The sequence below is a fragment of the Sinohyriopsis cumingii genome, chromosome 5, assembly GCF_028554795.1.
Source record: "Sinohyriopsis cumingii isolate HCF-2022 chromosome 5, ASM2855479v2, whole genome shotgun sequence".
Lineage (NCBI taxonomy): Eukaryota > Metazoa > Mollusca > Bivalvia > Unionida > Unionidae > Sinohyriopsis > Sinohyriopsis cumingii.
This window is the reverse complement of record NC_142965.1, coordinates 76,417,419-76,439,755: the sequence shown is the minus strand read 5'-3', so window position 1 is coordinate 76,439,755 and position 22,337 is coordinate 76,417,419. Positions and strand designations below refer to the sequence as shown.

Genomic DNA, 22,337 nt, shown 5'->3' with positions numbered 1-22,337 from the left:
TTTAGATTAGCAGCTTCTATTTAGTTTTGTATCATTTTACCAAACATAGCTTACAGCCGAATCATCGGAGAAATTGAAAATTTCAAACATTTGTCACCATTGTCTGCAACAGGCTTTAAAGGCTCTATCAGATATCAGTTAGTATGAGGAATACTTGTGACGTAGGCTGGTGATAATGGATACTTTACTTTCGATTTTCTTTAGGTGGAAAACGATGACACAACTATCAACAACTACTATTTTGTCAGGCATTAAGAAGTGGCAAAACACTCAGACTAAAATCTTCCATATCCAAGGTCGGCGGGAGTAATGAGAGGGGGGACTTCCCCCTTCGTATGAGTCATTAGACCCTCATTTACTTTCTTTCTGTTATCTATCAGGTACAAGCAAACACACGGGTTATTTTATTTCCTTGTCTTTAACCATATATCGGTTGGTAGAGTCAATTAACTCCGTTCAGATCGCCATGCGGTCTGGTATAAAGGCATTACTTTTGAATCCCCAGGTTTGTAGCATACGCGATCAAGATTGTGTGTGAAAAGGTAAGTAGTAACTTACTGTTCATTGAAATAATTTACCACAACATTTAAGCATGAGAGTTCACGACAGACTACGATATTCTCTGTGGTTACATGTGGCCACTTCTAAAAGCATTCCATGTGATCCGCTTTTTATTTGTCAATTGCCGCATAGAGGATGGATTTAGAAATTGTTCGAATCAGTCTGTTGTGTATATCATGTTAGATAAACAAATCTAGCAGTTTTGGACAAATTGCGTAGATATTTAATGCGCTTCTTTCTATCATATCAAAGTCATGTTTCATTCTTCAGTGGGGTTTTATCTAGAGTTATGCCCATTCTATGAGTTGGCACAGTAACAGACGTAGAGACAACTAGTAATACAATCCTGTTTATTGATGGTCTCTGTGGACCGGTGACCAGTTCGACTATGAGCCAACTGAAATTTGATATGCAAGTACCAATCTAATGTTGATTAGTCTGGCAGCTTGATATCTAGGCAGTGCCTGATTACCAAATAGGCAGAGTAGGGACCGGCCTATAAGCCCCACGCTGGGCACAACGCCTTTTAGGGGCCCCGCGACAACTGATATTGATAAGAGATAATTAGCTGGTGGGGGGGGGGGGAATATTTCGACTGCCTAAGGGCCCCCACAGGGTTTAATCTGCCACTGCATGTATGTTTAAATATCACGTACAAATTCGTTGCACAATAACGTTTCATTTTTCGTCATAATTTTAAAAAAAATAATACACAGTAGTGAATCAGCAGTGCCTTTAAAGAATGAGTGCACAACATCGTTCACCGTAAAGAAATTTATATGCAAGTTAGAGTGCGCTTTCAATAGGACAATTAACCCCTTTCACATTACACGTTTCTGACGAGTTGCCCTTCCAGATATCGATTGCTAAATATCAAAACGAGGCTATCATCGCTGGATGAATGTTCTCTATATTGACTTCGAAGTGGAAATCGGCATTGGAAGGTCTGACTAACATCATGAGATGATGTACATACACAAATAGTGCTGATACACAAATAGGTGCATTCAGAATATATCGATCTATAATAATAATAATAATAATAATCAGCATATTACTCTATATGTTTTTTAAAAAATAGCACAGCCAAGCAAATGGAAAATATCTCTTAAAAATTGGTTGTATACTAAAACCTTGTTTTAGAAAGTATTTTATTTTCCACTAGCCCAATGTAAGCAAGTTCATTCTGGTTTTTAATAATATTTGTCAAATCATGTTTAAATGTATATATAGTTAATATATCAACAGAAGATTATGAGTGTGCAGTTTAAATAAACAGTAACTAAAATCAGTGGAAAAACAATCACCATCCTTGGAGATTAAGAAGGCATGAGCCCCCACCACCACCACCACCACCACCACCACCTCTGTCGAACTTAAATTTAAAATCAATTTTCCTTGGTCACATTAGTCTAATACTAATGTAAACTTTTAGTCGGTAGTGAAATCTACTAGTCTCTGACTAAAGTGCTCATGAGAGTCTCAAGCCCTGAGCATGTCTACATAAATCTTTTTTCGGAATCCTGGATCTAAGTCTGACAATTTATCTAAATAAGTTGACTTAAAATAACGTTATTTAATTGTTTAGGTATTTTAATTAATTATTATATAGTTTGGAACTTTAAGTAAAATAGCATTATTCTAAAGTTTGGCATTTTAATTAAAATTATTTTAGTCTTTATTTTTAGTAAATAAATTAAAAAATAACAATAATAAGAATGTATTTACCGATCCTCTTTAAAAATGTTTACATTTCAGGAGGCTACACAAGGTCTCTTTCAAACTTCCCGCTTATTCCGAAAAGATTTCTGCTTCTCTACATTGTTTGAGTCTGTCCGCTAGGCTAACGTTTGTTCATGATCGTTCGCATTCTTGTGTATCGTCTTTCCCTATTTACGTAAAAACCACTACGATGCATCGGTCTAAATACATCTGACCTTTGTCGTTCACACTTTGGGCAATACGTTTTTTAGCAGAAAGAAGTTGATCCAACGATACATTTGTAAGTCGCCCGCTTCTCCTGGGACTCGAAACGTATCTCTTATGAAAGGTTACTCATCTGTATATCATGTCAGACGCATCATTCCATTGTTGTACGTTGTGAATTTAGTATAACATTTTGGAAGACGTTAGTTCCGCATGTACACGAAATCAGAAGACTTCACACTTTCAAGAGACATAGGGTGCAAGTGTATGCAGTCGTTGTAAATTTTCTGGTAGTCTAATCTTGGCTAATTTGAATGTGAAAATGATCTAAAGGGGATACTATACGCCTTTCTTTCTTGGCTGCTTTGAACTCCCTTAGTTTAAGAGAGGGCGAATAGAAGGCGGTGGAGGCAAACAACCAAACCTAAAACAAGAACAATAATAATAATAATAAGCATGTCTTCATTCTTACTTAATTATATAGATTGGCTTTCGAAGAGGTGTATGTTAGGAAAAGCTAATTAAAGTTCTACAAAAAATATAACGACAATTAATAAAATTGGTTTATATAGTTTTTCTATGTGCATTGATTCATTAAATTAAATCGAAAATAAAATCAGTTGACCGGAAAATATAACAGAAAGATACATATCTAAGTCAAAGGAAAAACAATCAGACATTATGCAATCTTTCTCTAATAAAGGACAGGTTTATTGAATAATAACTTTTATCAAACCAGACCAGCTGAATTGTTTAGATAGAAATCTATCGATTTAGACGTCTGAAATGTCATCAAGAATCAAACTCTACTGGTAATAATATTTTAATGAATTACCTTCGGATGATTACCAACTAACACTGCTGGTTGTTCTGCCGTCAGAGCCTGCATGTGAATAATAACAATAAAAAAAATGGACTTTAGATTTTGTGTTAAACTAATGATGTTTATACATATCATTTTAACATCTCTTTGAACAGACTAAAAATGAAATCACAAAATAAAAAACATTCCCAGATATTTTATCTCCAGGCCCTGGTCGGTATGCGTGGATATTACCCCGCAGCATTCATGAACTCTTCCATTCCCCACTCTCCCCAGGTCCCCAATTCTTCCATCAGCGCTGGTTATTTTCAAATCAGTTTCCTGATGTATTCATCTTAAGACAAGTTAGTTTAGGTAGTAAGATTAAAAACGGATCATTTTATTCGAATTCATCAATTAATAGCATGGTCTTTAGTTACATGTTTCGTCAATATAATACTAGTCTGACCTGTCATATGGCAATTCACTTTTTACCCATATATTCTATCTTCTCCTCATTAATATTTGACATCGTTATATTTTTCTTTCAGATGGAGTTAATCATAACTATCATCTGGCTGATCAACTTAACGACGGCGAAAAATGCAACACCTATTCAGGCGCAATACTCATTGTGTGTCAACAGTGTTCCGTGCAAATGTACAACGGACATTAAGAATCGCCTGATTGTGGACTGCTCCAAGCTGAGCCTGACAAATATTCCAACGATGCCAAACGACACTGTTTTCCTTTCCTTGAGCGCCAATGAAATAATAGTCGTAGAAAACAAAACCTTTTCCAATCTTCCACATCTGTTATCATTAGATCTATCAACAAACTCTATACGGAAGATTGACCGGGATGGATTTCATGGACTGGTGAACTTGAGAAGTCTTGACCTTAATAACAATAATGTTCCACTAAGTTCTGAAGGATTTGAGCCAGGTGTATTCCGTGAGCTGAAGAATCTTTGTTATCTCAGCATCCAAAATGTCCAGGCAAAAAGAGACAATTTATCCTATCCTCACGAAACGTTTGCTGAGCTAATATCGTTGACTACTTTAAAAATTGATGGAAAACCTAACGTCATATTTGGACCAGGGTTTTCAAAACTCACACGTCTTCGCATGCTTAAACTATCAAGCGATAAATGTAATATAGAATGCATATTTAACAACACGTTTGTAAATCTACCTTTCTTGACTTACTTAGACATATCCTACTGTTTCGTCCGTATAATTGAACCTAGTGCATTGATTCCGTTAAATCATCTCCAGTATTTAGATATATCACACAATGAAATTCTTGGTTTTGATGGACTGAGAAATGCATCATTCGGCCTCATCAATGGTTCCATAATCATTTTTAAAGCCAACAAACTTTATCCAACGTTCCACTTGAGTGTTCAGTTGAACATCGCACATTTAGAATTTTTAAGTGAAACAAATATCAAGGAATTGTATCTGGAAGACAATCAAATCGAGCTTTTAGAGAGCGACTGGGGTAGTGTTTGTCCAAGATCAATGGAGAAATTGTCCGTAGTCGGAAACAAATTTAGCTTCGGTTTATATGTCTTTCAGGGCTACAGCTGCAAAAGTCTGAAAATTTTATATTTAGGCTATCAAAGCCAATCACATATTCCATTCTCATTAACAAGTAAGACACATTATGCAGTAAAGCAATTTGGATATTTTCCACTTGTAACTGATTTTGAAAGTTGTATATACGATGCAAATAGAACCAACTGCATTGACAACAATGAGACGAATATTTGGAAATTCGTATCAGATTGCAACATATCCAATAAGTATAGATCGTCAAGCCGTTTAAACAGTGTTTCACCAGCTGCGCAGAGCACAAGCATATCAAACTTTAATGGGAAAGAAGAAGACATTAAGAACATAAATGCTTCTGCCAAAAATAGTGGCTTTAGCGGTGATGTTTTCCCTATCATTGTCCCTCCCTACATGGAAGAGTTTCATTTTCAATTTGCGGACCTTAGATACGAGATACCCGAAATAACCTTTAGAAATAGTTCACTCACATTTATAAATGTCTCAGGTAATTCCTTTTATAAATTAGTAGGGCCATTGGTGGGGCTGGAAAAACTTAAAACCTTAGACATTTCTGACAATTTATGCTCATATATCAGTGACAAATTCCTTGAAAATTTGAATGACCTTGAATCACTCTTTCTTGAGGATAATTTATTGGGCCTCATTTTGGGGAAAGATAGTGACGGAAGGATATTAGGAAAACTGAATAATCTTAGAACATTGGTTTTGTCAGATAACCAAATTACATCACTTCCTTTCCAAATATTTTCAGGACTTCATAGTCTCGAAGTTTTAGATATAAGTCGGAATTTTCTGCAGACATTCAATATCCGAATAGATCAAATGAATATCCATCATCTAAATGTGAGTCAAAATCTACTGAGTTCTCTTCCAACCAATGTACGAAGGCATCTTACTGATCAGGCCAATATTAAAAATGTTACGGTCGATTTGACACATAATCCATTACAATGCGACTGTAGCACATTGGAATTCATGAAATGGGTTTACGACGAAAGGAATCGAATAACATTCGTTGGCTTCGATAGTTATACTTGTCACGTAACTGACAATGAACAATCTTTCGTGAACTTAGATAATCTAATCTTGGGATTGGAGAAAAAGTGTGCTAACTACACGGTAGCTATTTGGATATTATCTATTATTATTGTGCTTTTTGTCGTTGTAATTATAATGGGAGTGATGTATCGGTACCGATGGAAACTTCGATACCTCTACTATATGACCAAGAGAAAGTACCGAGGTTACAACGGGCTATGCGAAAACGACAGAGAAAACTACCAGTTTGATGCGTTTTTGTCCTATGCAGATAATAATCTGAGATTTATAAAATTCACACTTCTTCCAAAGTTGGAAACTGAAGGACTTCATTTGTGCATTCATCACCGTGATTTTCTGCCTGGGGAAGAAATTGCCGCTAACATCGCCAACGCCATTCATCGCAGCAGAAAAACAGTAGTTCTGCTCGATGATGACTTTCTGAATAGTTACTGGTGTATGTATGAACTAAACATGGTTAGAATGGAAAGCGTTTACTCAAGAAAAGGAGAAAATATCCTTATTTTGCTTCTCAAGGAAGAGATCGACAAAAGCAAACTTCCATTAGAATTAATGGAACTTATTCACAAAAACACGTACATAGAACTTCCAGAAGATCCTGTACACATCGATATGTCAGATATTTATACTAGACTAAGAGAAAGTATCATAGACTAAAATGAAATAAAAATGTTCAATATTTGAAACAAGATTAACAATAAACATATTTGCATGTTCTAAACATCGCAAGTGGTAGGTCCATTTGTAGGGTATGCGATAAAACCGGAACATTACCTGGTGTAAGATTTGTTTAAAGTTCGATGGTTACAGGTATGTCCCGGTAATGCTTACGATGCAGGAGCAACATTACTCGAGAGTTATATTATATGAAATTTTGCATATAATGTTAGTGATTAGTGTCATATAATGTTGCCCTCCATTCTATTAAATGAAATGAGAAATGGGTATTTTTCTGTATATTATTATATGGATGGATTAGGCGTTCTTGACAGATGAAACAGTTTATCGAAGCAGTCAAAGAGATTGTTTCCATCCCTTTGGTAAACCAGAGTTGCGGATTGTAATAGCTTTCATTTAACATTTTAGCTAACTCCCATCAACAATAAGAATAATGAAAGAGCACGTACAGCCGCCTAGGCTGGCCTGTAATCAACTTTATATGAATGAAATATTCAGTAAAATAATCTTTAGTACTACACATGTTACATCTGCTTGGCAAAGTATGTGGAATGCGAGTTATTAAGCCATTCGTTGATATCCCCCATATGAACCAAATAGTATACATGAGGTGGAATTGTGTTGTTCGCTTAAAGTACACCCATACCTGACTCTTTGAATAGCTATCTTTGATCAGAGTTAATACACTGAGTGTACAGTGATATATGATCACACTTAATAAATTGTATCGTCTTCAACCAATTGGGATAGAATTTAATGTAATCTCGATTAAATGCATTTGATTATATCCCATCAGCGAAAATGTTTTTTGATTATATCCCACCAGAGATAATGTTTTTTTTTTTTATTATATCCCACCACAGATAATGTATTTTGATTATATCCCACCAGAGATGATGTCTTTTGATTATATCCCACCAGAGATAATGTCTTTTGATTATATCCCACCAGAGATAATGCCTTTTGATTATATACCACCAGAGATTATGTCTTTTGATTATATCCCACCAGAGATAATGTCTTTTGATTATATCCCACCAGAGATAAGGCATTATATCCCACCAAAGATAATGTCTTTTGATTATATTCCACAAGAGAAAATGTCGGACATTCTCAAAGAGTGTTGTTTCTCCGAGAACGTTAAGTCTTAATTTTAAAGCATTTGTTTAAATCCGATGTTTGTACATTGTATATAGAATTAAACAAAATTATGAGACATTGACATCTAAAATGTATATTTATGTATCTAGCAATAAACAACATTTATTTGGAAGGGAGTATCCTCCTGAATATTTTAACATTTTCTTCATTGTATCATTCCCTTACGTTTAATGGACACGGTTTAGACTGGATTGCACTCATGTGCTGATATACCCTACGTATACGTGTTAATATTTCTTTCCTGTTCCATTATGCATATCACATTATCTTATAAGATATTGCGACTGATAAATAAATCCATCAGTTGTAGTAAAATTTGTTTTAAAAATACAGCATGCTTAAAACTAAAGTATTAAAAAAAATTAGCGGACGAAGCAATTGTAATTTCATACACTTAATTCTCGAAATATTTGAGCAAGATTCTCAAACTTGAAAATGAATGGGACACCTGCCTTTAAGCTAACCATATTCTGAGCTGCTGACAGATCTCCAAAAAGCCATCATATGCGGAAAGTCGGTGTGGACCGTGGAATAAGTCATTAGGTAATTGTTATTTCAATATATTAAGAAAACATTAGAATGATTACTGTGCAGATTTACCATTTTATCCCATGGTTGTCAAATTGCGATATATTGCTTTTGAGTCTTTCCTACTGTTTATATAAATGTATTGACATAAATAAAAGTTTGAGATTGATTTAATATAGTTGTTTCAGCAATAAAATCGAGTCAGCCATTTAGACGTCTTGTTTTCTTTTATTAGTCGGAGAATGTTCCGTAACGTTACTTTTTAGAGGGTTCAGTAAGACTGCGTCTGGTTAAAATCAGATCTCCGCTGTCCTGCGTGAAGATATGACGACAACCGCTTAAGGGTCATGTTCGGATGAACTTTGAATTAGCCAGTGGAAACGCAGCTTTCAAAAATCGGAAAGTGATTAAAATTTTAGGTACACATTCATGCTCATCATCCACACTGCTCATCATCCACACTGCTCATCATCCATCCACACTGCTCAATATCCACACTGCTCATGATCCACACTGATCATCATCCACACTGATCAGTCACCACAAACGAAGATACATGACCTTTCTGATTTTAATCAAATTGCAATACAAATTCGAAAAGAGCGTAAATGCAGAAGTTGATAAATAACAAGAAACTAAAACATCTCACTGTTCGACAAATAATGAACCAATAAATTGTTTAAATTCATTATTCAGGTAAAGAAAAGCGATGATCTATTGAAACCATTTAAATCTGTGTATGCATCTGCCATGGAGTAATAAATATTATATGCCCTGACAGTCTCTCTCTCTATCTCTGTCTCTCTATTATATATATATATATATATATATATATATATATATATATATATATATATATATATATATATATATATATATATACAGAGAGAGAGAGAGAGAGAGAAGGGGGGGGGGGAGACCGCATACTTATTAACAAATATAATGCCATTTCGAGGGGTGTATAAGAGTGACTACAGTAACCTGAGCATTGAAGACTAGAATTAATTCCTTAGGTTGTGTTCGCTGCTGTTACTCCTGATCTAGACTAAAAGTTTGATTTTACATTTCCTTAAGAATTTATATTTTCATTTATATAGATTAAACAAACACGGAATGGAAAAGGGCTCATACAAAATATACAAGGAAGCCGTTTCTCAGCTGTAGTATGAGTCAGCTTGGCTGAATTGGTTAGCAGATGTAGGAAAATGTTGTACATTTTAAACGTACTTACTTACTCCTCCAATTTCTCTTAGACTTTAATTAAAAATGAATCCACAGATTGTTTAATAAAATGCTCTATACTGCATTTTCTCAGCAGCGCCGTTAATAGTGCGCGCTGTCAAACACACGGTTGTTGTGAATTCGAAGAAATAAATGTAACATTAACAAGTATCTGCCTTACCAAGTGGAACTTTCATAATCGATACAAATATTTAATTTGGGATTCCATTAACACATATATATTTGCCAAACATTTTGAAAAGTAGATTATGTGTATGAAGTGTATTTTTCAAGAATTACTTCCATTTTCGAAGCCAATAGCTGCACATATACACATTTCAACGCACGATTATTCTTGTGTCTCTGCTATTCGGTACATGAAACTATTTTATATTAACGAAACGTGTAAACATGCCATTATTTTTTAACAATCCAAGAAGGAACACTTTAAATCAATACGCCTCATGTAAATGTTATCTTGCTAGAACCGAATTCGATACGATTTTGTAACAAGAGTAACAAATTACATGAAATGTCATCATTGTGGTGGCAGATAATGCAAGAATCTAAACTGTAATAAAACTACAATGGAACTGGTTCATCTAACAGCTCAATATCGGATATCAAGTACAAAGATATTAATATATGTCCACTAACTAATTTAAAAGCTGATGTGTTCTGTAATATATAAAGTGCTTATTGTTTTCTTAAAGGTGACAAGTGTTCACTAAACGTATGACAGCTTCCCATAAAGCCTTTCATATACAAAGTTAAACATGCTTGACATTTGTATAGACTTGAATGGGTGTTTCTGACAGTATTTAATAACGTCTAGTTCTTCAAAGTCTCTGACCCTCTTAATTATCTTGCATTGTAGCCGTTTATCATCAATATACCAGTGCATATTACCAAGTGTACGTCCAGTTAGTATAAGTATGAACTGTGAATATAACGGTGAATACTACCATGACTATAGCAGTACATATTACCAAGATCCCCTCCAGTATTATAACCGTGTACCATGATAATAACAGTACATATTATCAAGGGCATATCGATTAGTACAACCGTGTACCATGAATATAAGTCTATCTTATCACAGGTACGTTCATTATGACAACCGATGTAATTTTGAATATATATTCTTGGCATCCGTCCGTCTACGAGAGACGATGGCGTAGCTCCAAAGTACGCTTTTGCTTTTCATTCTTTCTAGCTCTCTTTTCAGCTTGTTTTATTCTTCTCTCTTCCTCTGCGTTTTGAACTCCCTGCCTGACAGCTAGGCGCCAGCTGGAACGGTTGTTTGCACAGCTCTCCCAGTCGTTGACATTGATGTGTGCCATCTTCATATCCTTCTTGCAAACATCTTTGTAGTGCAGATGTGGTCGTCCAGTTGGTCGTGCACCTTCTGCTAACTCCCCATATAACAGGTCCTTGGGAATGCGACCTGGGTCCATTCTCTTGACATGGCCAAGCCAGCGAAGGTGCCTCTCGCTGAGAATGGAGAACAGGCTGTTCATGTTGGCGCGTTCGAGAACCTCTGTGTTGGGTACTTTGTTCTGCCATTGGATATGCAGAATGCGCCGCAGACATCTCAGGTGGAAGCTGTTGAGTTTCCTCTCGTGTCTTGCATAGGTGGTCCATGTTTCGCTGCTGTAGAGAAGTGAGCTGAGAACGCAGGCTTGGTAGACACACAGTTTGGCCTTCTCTGTGAGGTTTGGCGTTGTTCCAGACCCTCTGGTTAAGTCTGGACATCGCTGCTGCTGCCTTGGCAATCCTGCCGCTCACCTCAGAATCAATGGAGAGTGAGCTGGAGATGTTAGACCCGAGGTATGTGAAGTTCTCGACAACTTGCAAATTGTACCCTTCGATGGCGACAGAGGGAGGGGAGTCTGTGTCCTGTGCCATGACATTCGTTTTCTTCAAACTGATGGTCAGTCCAAAGTCCTTACATGCATGGGAGAGGCGGCATGCCAGCTGCTGCAGTCCATCTTCCGTGTGTGATGTCAAGGCTGCATCGTCGGAAAAGAGCAATTCACGGATGAGTACCTCTTTGACTTTAGTCTTAGCACGGAGACGGGCGATGTTGAACAGCTTGCCGTCAGCCCTGGTATGGATGTACACTCCCTCGCTGCAGTCCTTGAATGCGTACTGGAGAAGCATGGAGAAGAAGATGGCAAAGAGCGTTGGCGCAAGGACACAGCCTTGTTTGACTCCGCTGATGACTGGGAATGCTTCAGATGTTGCACCATTGAAGCACACTGTGCTGTGCATGTTCTTGTGGAACGACATAATGACAGCAAGCAGACGTGGGGGGCAGCCGATCTTCTGCAGGAGTCTGAAGAGTCCACTCCGACTAACCAGGTCAAACGCCTTCGTCAGATCTATGAAGGCAATGTAGAGGGGCATCTGCTGCTCGCGACACTTCTCCTGCAGCTGACGTAGTGAGAAGATCATGTCTACAGTTGACCTGCCGGCTCGAAATCCACACTGGGACTCTGTGTAGATGCGGGAGGCTAGGATCTGCAAGCGTGCCAAGGCAACACGGGCGAAAGCCTTTCCGACAATGCTGAGGAGGGAGATGCCCCGATAGTTGTTGCAGTCGCTACGGTCTCCTTTGTTTTTGTACAAAGTGACGATGTTGGCGTCACGCATGTCCTGTGGTATGTATCCCTGTTCCCAGCAAAGGCAGAGGAGTGTGTGTAGGGGCTGGAGCAGTGCTGGTTTTCCGATTTTTAGGACTTCAGGCGGAATGCCGTCGCTTCCAGGAGCCTTCCCACAGGCAAGGCAATCGATGGCTATTCCAAGCTCTTCCAGGGTGGGCTGTGTGTCTAGCTCCTCCATGACAAGCAGGTCTGGAATGGCATCCAGGGCAGCTCCAGTGACATTGTTTTGGGTTGCATATAGCTCGAGATAGTGCTCAACCCATCGCTGCAGTTGTTTCCCCTGGTCTGTTATGACTTCGCCCGTCTTGGACTTGAGAGGGGCGGTCTTGTAGCTGGGGGGGGAGGGCATGTCACCTTTTTGATACCCTCATACATTCCTCTTGTATCCCCAGAGTGGTCCGTGTCACAATCGGCACTGTGGTGGCTGCGGGTGAGGAGGACACTGGCCAGTTCTGCACGCCTGGTGATGACGAGGTCTAGCTGGTGCCAGTGGCGTGAACGTGGGTGTCTCTACGACACCTGGTGGATCTCCTTGCATTTGAAGAAAGTGTTGGTCACACATAGGCTGTGGGAGCAGCACATCTGCAGCAGTCGCTGACCATTCACACTGATCTTGCCCCTTCCGTAAAAGGCGAGACATCTGGACCAGGCCTCATGGTCAGCTCTCACTCTAGCATTGAAGTCTCCTAGTAAGTAAAGGCTTTCATTGTTGGGGATACTGGATATTGCCTCATCCAGAGCCTCATAAACTTGTCTTCCTACTCGTAGGTGGAGCAGAAGGTTGGTGCGTACACGCTGAAGATGTTGACCGGGCCTAAGGATGTTGACAGTCGGAGGGCAAGGATACTCTCAGTACCTGGTGATGGAGGTTCAATGAAGGCGATAAGCGTGTTCTTGACGGCAAAGCCTACACCATGCTGCCTAGGTTCATCCAAGGGCGTCCCCTGCCAAAAGAACGTGTAATTGGCTTCCCTGATGGTGCCGCTGTCAGCCAGTCGGGTCTCCTGGAGGCAGGCAATGTCGATGTTCAGTCGGGACAGTTCTCTGTCAATGACGGCAGTCTTCCGTGCATCGTCGATCTGTTGTAGGTCAGCGGTCAATCCAGGACACATGGTCCTGATGTTCCAGGTTGCAAAACGAAGAGTTGGAGTCTTCTTATTTCTTCTTTTAGTCTTTCCTGGTGCGGAGTTTTGTGGCTCACTTGTCGAGATGGTTCTCTAAGCTCCACGCACCCAGTGAAGCAGGCAGGCCATGGCGGGCAGCACCTTACTGACTGGGGGCTGCCCAGCTTGAGGCGGGCGGTAGCTGTCCAGTGAGACCTGGTGATCTCTCCCACCGTCAGAAGTAACCACTGGCGCCAAGCTCTACGCCAATCGAGCTTTGACTTAGAACCGGTAAACTGCTACTTCTTGTGTTGTGCCGACGCCGTGCGACGACGCTGGAGTGTCCTCTCCAGTGGAGCTATGAAGCATGGGCAGGGTGGCATGGAGAATCAGCTGTTGCCCATACGGCAGATCCCCCCTCTCCACGCAGCTGGTGTGCCCAAGGGAACGACGAATGCCGATACAGCTTGGCACCAACGGCGTCGCAGGAGTTGCCGGAATGACGTTGAAGTCAAAGTCAGACCGCCTTAGGGACTCCATCTCCGGATTTTCTGTCGGGGTTTACTCCCTTAGCCTTTCCCATGAGTGGGTATAGCCACAAGGCAGCAGAGGTTTGTAATCCGAGTTTTCCTTCTCCTTTGAATATATATATATATATATATATATATATATATATATATATATATATATATATATATATATATATATATAACGATTTACGCTCGCGTAAGGACATTTATGGGATGTGTGATTGGGTCTACAATTTCCCGCCAGATTTGTCGGGTAACGTGCTGTCAAGGGCCAATATATTTAAAGCTTTTAATCACGTGTTCTGCCTAGCCAATCGCAATACTCTCGCTCCGGCAACGCGCGGAGGGATTTTCTCTGATAAGGACTGCGGCTTCAGTTGAGCCAATTTCCTTATGGGGTGCGGAGCTGTTTCCTTTGTTCTGTAGAAATTTTCTCTCCGTTGTTATCGGCTCACTATGTTAGTTACCTTCATCATCTCCTGGAATTTGGACTGAGTCGAATAGTCCTGGAAGTTAAGTATTTACTTACATTAACTTGTTTCCATTCTGCAAATTCTGCTAACGTTTCTTTTATTATGCATTAAGTCATACTCACACTGGGTCATTCCATCTGTAAAATAGTGCAGTATCAATTGAAATCAGAAATAGACTATCTATTGCGTCCCGATTTTAATATTCGGCGCTATTCTAAAATTTATATGCATGGGGTTGGGGCAGAATAGTCGATACATTTATCTGGCTCGATCTTTCGGTCGTACGCAACTTTAAATCAGAGAACCATAAAGTTGAACGTATATATACTTCCCATCGTCTGGTGCATGAGGTACCATTTTCAAGGCCTTGAAAGTTTGGGAAAACCAAGCTGATTACTCTGGGGTCTTATAAGTATTTGAAAATTGAAATAAACTCAAACATTTTAATTTCTTTCCATAATCACAAATAAAATTGTCCAATGTTGTTAGATTTAGATGTAGTAGAGTTTTCTCTGGTTTCTTTTTTTTTTTTTTTTTTGTTTTTTTTGAAGACCCGTTCAGTTTCATTTAATCATTAAACAATATTATATTATTTTGCATTCTTTGTTTTCTCATATACAATAAATGTTAGCGAACGTAGGTCTTGGAAATCTGTGTTTGTGGTCTTTGAAAGTTTTGGAACGTCTTTGAATTCGTCATTCTTAAAATCGGTATGAACCCTGTGATACGCTTTTGTCTGTCTTTGTGTACCTTTGTTATGTTGTGTCGATTATGGACGAAACGTTGTAACATATTGGAAGATTGCATTTTCTATCGATGGTCGGTCGGAGGAATCGTTTGTGGAATAATAACAAACATTTCCAACATGATGGTGTCATGCTTTAATACTTTAGGATTGTTCGAACTTTGTCGCCCAATTTTTGGTCCTTTCGTTCTGCATAATTGTGTTGACAAGTGGTCTTTCGGTTTGGTTGGTTTGTTCATCAATCGGATTGACAATGTAAGTACGCTTTCTTGATTTGACTTTACATGGTTTTGTGAGGTCTTGTGTGGCTTTCTCGGGCTTAGCAGTATTTATTTGGACCCTGTTCTTTTAATTGGTTCCGTAACACTGGATTCTATGTTAGCCTTCTGCTTCACAGTTGATTCCGTATTACTGGCTTGTTTGTTTACCATTTTGTTCCGTACCACTGGCCTGTGTGTTTACCAGTTGGTTCCGTACCACTAGATTTTTTTTATTACCAGTTGGTTCCGTACCATTGGATTTTATGATTATCAGTTGATTCCGTATCACTGGCCTGTGTCTTTACCAGTTGGTTCCATACCACTGGATTTTGTGATTACCAGTTGATTCCATATCACTGGCCTGTGTATTTACCAGTTGGTTCCGTACCACTGGATTTTGTGATTACCAGTTGATTCCGTATCATTGGCATGTGTTTTACCAGTTGGTTCCGTACCACTGGATTTTTTGATTACCAGTTGATTCCGTATCACTGGCCTGTGTGTTTACCAGTTGGTTCCGTACCGTTGGATTGTATGTTTAACATTTGATTCCGTATAAGTGACATGTGCGTTTACCACCCATGTGACACAGGAGATCCATGCCAAATATGATCAGCTTGTAACTATGCGCAGAACGTCCATGGAAAATGGTCCACAAACTGGGTTTCAACTTGGACCCTCCGTACCAACAGACAACAAACCAGCAACATCCATGGTCTCCCGCGCCATAGTGGAAACCAAGGCTTCACTTACATGTACAGCGGTAGATACAGGTAACGTTGTCCAAATCGTTTCTGCCTCCCGGGGGGGGGGGGGGGGGGCATTCACAATCAAAATGTGTACGCTCGTCGTTTACTCCGTCAACTCTAATCCCTGATAAAGTTAAGGCAAACAAATGGGCGGACTCATACATAGGTTTTTCTACCCTCATGAATAACTCGCTGGTTGCTAGTTTCAAATTTCAGTTAGATACGCACAGTACTGGCCCTGAACTTAGCATTGTTCCAAAAAATAAGAACGTCCATATCACAGTAGGCTCGCTACATGTATAAAACACCTGGGTAGGGGGATTTTATGGAAAAACAGACATATCAAATGCTTCCATATTCTTCAGATTTGTCCCATGCAATATCATTGTTTTGGCTTTTTGTGGTGGAACATATATTGTTTTGACAAATGATTACCAATGGGTTGTAGTTCCAGTTGCAAGATATTTGAGACCTTTTGCAATTATCTTCAATGCAAATACAAAGTTACCTATAACATACATGACGCATATTTTGGACGAGTTTTGATACTAGATGCAACTCGTGTCCAATGCCAGCAGAAGCTCGATCTCTTCCTGACTGTATGTGCCGACATCGGCGTTACTATGGCTGCGGATAAAACATTTCCCCCGTCAACAACGATGTTGGAACTCTGATACGAACTGGATTTCGTGAGAATGGAGGTTCGCCTTCCCACGGACAGACTAGAAAAATGTAATAAATTCTTACATTTATATCTTGCTTGAAATAAAATTACCCTCAAGGGGTTGCAATCCATCATATGTACTCTTAACTTTTCTTACGCAGTTGTTTTGCCGCGACAAGCTTTTCTTAGGCGACTCATCAACTTGACAATTGGCATCGCAAAGCCACATTAGATTAACAAAAGATGTAAAGGAAGATTTAAGGGACTGGCAAAATTTTTTAACCGGTTTTAACAGTAGATCCTTGTTATTACTTGATATTTGGCTGACGTCCGACATGTTGGACTTGTACACAGATGTTTCTGCCTCAGTCGGATACAGTGCCATCCGGGTCACACACTATTTCTATGGCATCTGGGATCAGACATGGGCATATCAAAATATAATTCTTCAAGAATTATATCCCATCGTTCTGGCAGTTGAGGTCTAGGGAGAACACTTATCCAATAAATGTATATATTTCCACACTGACAATCAAGCCTTAGTTGAAACCATAAACAAACCATCCTCTAATGACACAAAAATCAAGCATTTCCAGGGCTGAGCAAATATTTGTTTTGACCACTAGTCCAGGACAAGTGGTTTCAGAAAATTCACTTGTCCCACCTTTCTCATCACTAGCCCCACCTTACTTTTCACTAGCCCCACCTTACTTTTCACTGGTCCCAGAATGGCAATCACTTGCCGATATTTGATGAGACGTATGTATTTAATCCATAGAAAAGAAGAAGGGAAAAAAACGAAATAATATACAACATAATTATTTCTTAAAAGAATTTAATTTTTCAAAAACATTGGTTGTTGTACATTTCGCTTCTTCAGGTTCATGTATATATGTTTTAGCTGATGGATTTGAAAATATGTCCATGTATATGTATGCCACCTGTACTAAGCCAGCAGTTGATAGCAAATTTGTACTCTTGCCTTAAATTAAATATCTTGGTCAGGGCATGACATACACTGGGGAAACTGGCGTGGACGCTATATAAAGAGTTCACATTGGACAATTTGACCGTGTTCTCTCTATCAGTTTAAATAATCAATATGGCCTTTTCAGATGCATTTGAGAAATGCATAAGGTTAGGTAAAAAGGTTTCAGCTTTTTAACCCTTTAATCACTTCTTCTAAGATCGCCATTTCGCCGTGTGCTAATTCCTCTTTCAGGTCTTGTGGGTTTTACAGACTTAGAACCACAGGCATCGACCGTGCTTTGATGGGATATCATTCACTCGACACGGACTAATCTGTGTCTACCTACCTTTTCGACCGCCAGGAGCGTACGAGGGTACTCTAATAGCTCCGGAAGCCCAACAGGGCATTCAGGAAGCACGCGCCTCCGTTTTAAAGTTTCTTCCCAATTCTCCATACATGCTGGATATATCCTAACTAGCGGTGAGTATAAGGGTGCTCTACTGCCCCGGCAATACAGAATTCATCAGTTTAATTTTGATCAACATTTATCTTTTCTTTGATGCTGGACACTTTTGTTCTTTGCCCCACCCTCCTTTTTGTGGCTGCCAGAAATACAGCAAGCTCTATTTGCTGTATTTCTGTTTATGGCGGTTGTAGCCTCAAAAAATGTCTGTACTATATGCTATGTCTCATTGTTCAATTTCTTAGCACGTTTACGCTATAGACTTTGTCCACATAGTTATGTTATACTGTAAATACATAGCAAATATTTGGTTCACTAAGATCATTTATGTTCAATACAAAGTCACGAAAGTGGCCAGCATCAAACACAATGTTTGTCTTTGTTTTAATTATGTACCCATATACTTTGCTTTGTAATATTTGCACGACTGACCTAGGGTATTCTGTCATTTCACTCTCTATCTTCCTCTTGACTCTATCGATGTCGGAAAGAGTAGGCTGGTGCAGGTACATTTCATTTTACAATCTCGTCGAACAAGTTAATATTACAAACCATCGTTCTCATTCACTTTCGTTCTGACAATAACTTGGACCCCTCTTCTACATGTACAAGAACACATCACATAAAACGATTTACGCTCACGTAAGGACATTTATGGGATGTGTGATTGGGTCTACAATTTCCCGCCAGATTTGTCGGGTAACGCGCTGTCAAGGGCCAATATATTTAAAGCTTCTAATCACGTGTTCTACCTAGCCAATTGCAATACTCTCGCTTCAGCAACGCGCGGAGGGATTCTCTCTGATAAGGACTGTTCAGCAGTTGAGCCAATTTCCTTATGGGGTGCGGACATGTTTCCTTTGTTCCGTAGGAATTTTGAATATATATATATATATATATATATATATATATATATATATATATATATATATGTCAGATATAGAGACAGTAGAATAATGTGTCATATTTTTGATGATTAAAACTTTGAAGGAAATGTCTCAAACTCTTTAATTTCATACCAAGATCGTCATCGTTCATGCATGGACACACCATCTTGAACAGAATGGCACAAACAACTCGCAAAATAACAAAATATCAAAGTATTCATTGATTGATTGATTGAATTTTAACGGCGCCAAACAAAATGTTATATGTATAATCTTTTAAATATTATAAAAAGTCTCATATCGACCAGCGATATAAACAACAAGTAGTTGAAATTAAACGATAATATGGTAACGGTGAAAAATAAAGCTTCCCGATCAACAGGGTATGTAAATGGTGTATGTTAATGAAGAATGATGAAAAGGTATTAAAAAGGGACGGTATATATATATATATATATATATATATATATATATATATATATATATATATATATATATATATATATTGCATAAAACTGCATTAGGTGATAGCATACAAGTTAGAGTTTAGAGTAAATGTTCACTGCTTTCAGGAACTCAATAATGCGAGTGATGTTAATAGTATCAAAAAGTTCCTTCATGTCATGCACATTGTAACACTGATCGCGCGTAAGTTGCAGGTCAGAACACTATATCATAAAGTGCTTGATAGTGAATGGTTCATTGTAAGAAACGCACTCTGGTGGGTCTTCACCTTTTAGTATGTGGGAGTGGGTGATATAAGTATGACCGATTCTGATTCTTGCAATGACTACCCTACGCATGGTTCTGTAGGAAGGAGTCCATTCTCCTAGAGTTGGCTTGATTGCATGAAGTTTGTTATGCAATGCATCATTCCATGATGCCTGCCACTTCTGACGTAAGGACTTTCTGACACTAGGTTTAAAATCAGTATAAGATATTTTAAAATCAGATGGTTCTTGAGTAAGGGCCATTATAGCAGCGCGATCAGCTTTTTCGTTACCTTTAATTCCAACATGGCTAGGTAACCAACAGTATATTATATTGTGGGAGACACTCATCTCGGTATTTTTGACGAGTATGGTTTTCAACAATTGATTCTCCAGTTTTCTATTGTGTAGTGACTGAAGTACTGATAGCGAGTCAGAGAAGATGATGCTGTTTAAAATACGTTTGCTTACTATATGTTGTAGAGCAAGGTCTATTGCTCTGACTTTGGCCGAAAAAAATTGATGTTCCATTTGGTAAGCGAACTTGCGTTGTGTGATTATCACAAACGATGGCTGCAGCAGCCTTTTCCTCATCCTTTGATCCTTCGGTATAAATTCTTGTGTAGTTGAGGGGTTCTTGATAACAGTTGTGGAAGACGGAAGGGTTTGTATCAGATTTTTTTCCATCGTGTAGCGTAAACAGCACTTTTGGTTGTTTAAGTAACCAGTGTGGTGCTTCGGAGATGGACATTTTGTGAATTTTAGAAAGATCAATTTTGTACTGTCAAGGCTGGATGATATTCTAATGCCAAAGGAAGGTATGGCGTTTGGTTTATTTTCGTACAAGGTTTTCTATTTGGGTTGAAAAACAGCTGAGAAAGCAGGATTCAGAGGGTTTGATTTTAATTTGATAGCATACTGTGCGGAAGGCATTTCTCTACGATGAGATAATGGTGGTTCGTTCGCTTCAGCCAGCAGGCTTTCACACGGGGATGTTTTAAATGTTCCCAGATCCAGTCTTATTCCCTGATGATGAATTGGATCAAGCATTTTAAGATATGATTTTCTGGCTGAACCATACACAACGCAACCATAGTCAAGTTTGGATGCGAATAAACGTTCCATATAAAATCAGGATGACTTTTCTATCAGCACCCCAGTAAGTGTGCGCTACAAATTTAAGTAAGTCAAGTGCTTTTAAGCATTTGGCTTTCAAGTTCTTAAAGTGGAATAAAAATCAGTTTTCTGTCAAAGAGTATACCTAAAATATTTGTTTCCTCAACAACTGGAATAGGTATACCGTCCAGCGTGAGTTTAGGTTCATCGTGGTGTCGTCGTAACTGACAGAAATGCATGCATACCATTTTTAATTTCGAGAATTTAAAGCCGTTCATACTTGCCTAATTTTATATCTTGTTTATATTTTGCTGTAGATATCTTTCAATTGTATGCATGTGCATTGATCGATAACATATCAACGTATAACGAGCAATCCCCACCAGGAGCCAAACATTCGGTGATGCTATTAATTTTGATATTGAAAAGTGTCACTGACAAAATACTGCCCTGGGGCACACCCATCTCTTGTTCGTGCATATCTGAGAGAGTAGAGCCCACTCGTACGTTGAATTCTCTGTCTGAGAGAAAGTTGGATATGAAAGAGGGCAGACGGCTTTTAGACCTAGATCGTGCAGGTCATTTAGTATCCAGTACTTCCATGTCGTGTCATAGGCATTTTCTAAATCAAAGAAAAGCGCTACTAAATGTTCTTTCTTGATAAATGCATCGCGAATAAATGCTTCCAGTCTAACCAAATGATCATTGGTGCTACGGCCATATCGAAAACCACTTTGGAAAGAAGATATCAAATTGATAGTTTGCAAGTAATATACAAGCCGGGAATTGACCATTCGTTCCATTCTTTTGCACACACAACTAGTGAGTGCAATAGGTCGATTGTTGTTAGGATCTTCGCTATCTTTACCGGGCTTGGAAACTGGTATTACAGTTGGTTCTTTCCAAATTTTTGGTACATTACCAGTAATCCATAAATCATTGAAGAATTTCAAAAGAGATGTTAATGATGATTCTGGAAGGTGTTTCAAAAACTGGTAATGTATTTTGTCAGGCCCAGCGGATGTATCATGGGCCTTGTCTAAAGCCTCCCTAAGCTCCAATAGTGAGAACAGTTGGTTATAACTTTCAGAGTTGTATGTGAATTTTAAACGTGACTTTTCTTTTTGAGTTTTAAGTCTTCGGAAGGCTTCTGAATAATTAGATGATGATGAATTTTTAGAGAAACTGTCAGCAAGAGCATTTGCAATGTCACGTTTTGAACTAAAATTGTTATTGTTCAGTATCAGATGTCGTAGAGGATTTTGTTTTCTCTTTCACATTATTTTGCGTATAGTGTCCCAGACTTTCTTAATAGAGGAACGAGAGTTTTAAAAAGAAACATATTTCTTCCATGATGTTCTTTTACTTTCTTTGATTATGCGGCGAGCTTTGGCCCGGACAATACGATATATCTTTAAGTTTTCGGGCGTCGGATGATTATTAAATTTGTTCAATACTTCTCGGCGTTGTCTAATGGCTTCCTTACAT

The 22,337-nt window shown here is 38.7% G+C and overlaps 1 protein-coding gene across 1 annotated transcript; it reads left to right on the top strand.

The window, feature by feature from the left end:
- Window positions 1–416: 416 nt before the first annotated feature.
- Window positions 417–8,504, top strand: LOC149799490 (toll-like receptor 4). The gene is made up of 2 exons (XM_089958864.1): window positions 417–542; window positions 3,841–8,504. The coding sequence occupies exon 2, from the start codon at window positions 3,841–3,843 to the stop codon at window positions 6,580–6,582; it is 2,742 nt and encodes a 913-aa protein (XP_089814990.1). The 5' UTR covers window positions 417–542; the 3' UTR covers window positions 6,583–8,504.
- Window positions 8,505–22,337: the final 13,833 nt, after the last annotated feature.

What these genes read in the sequence shown, in the direction of transcription:
- LOC149799490 (XM_089958864.1), top strand. Translation starts at nt 3,841, where the DNA reads ATGGAGTTAATCATAACTATCATCTGGCTGATCAACTTAACGACGGCG.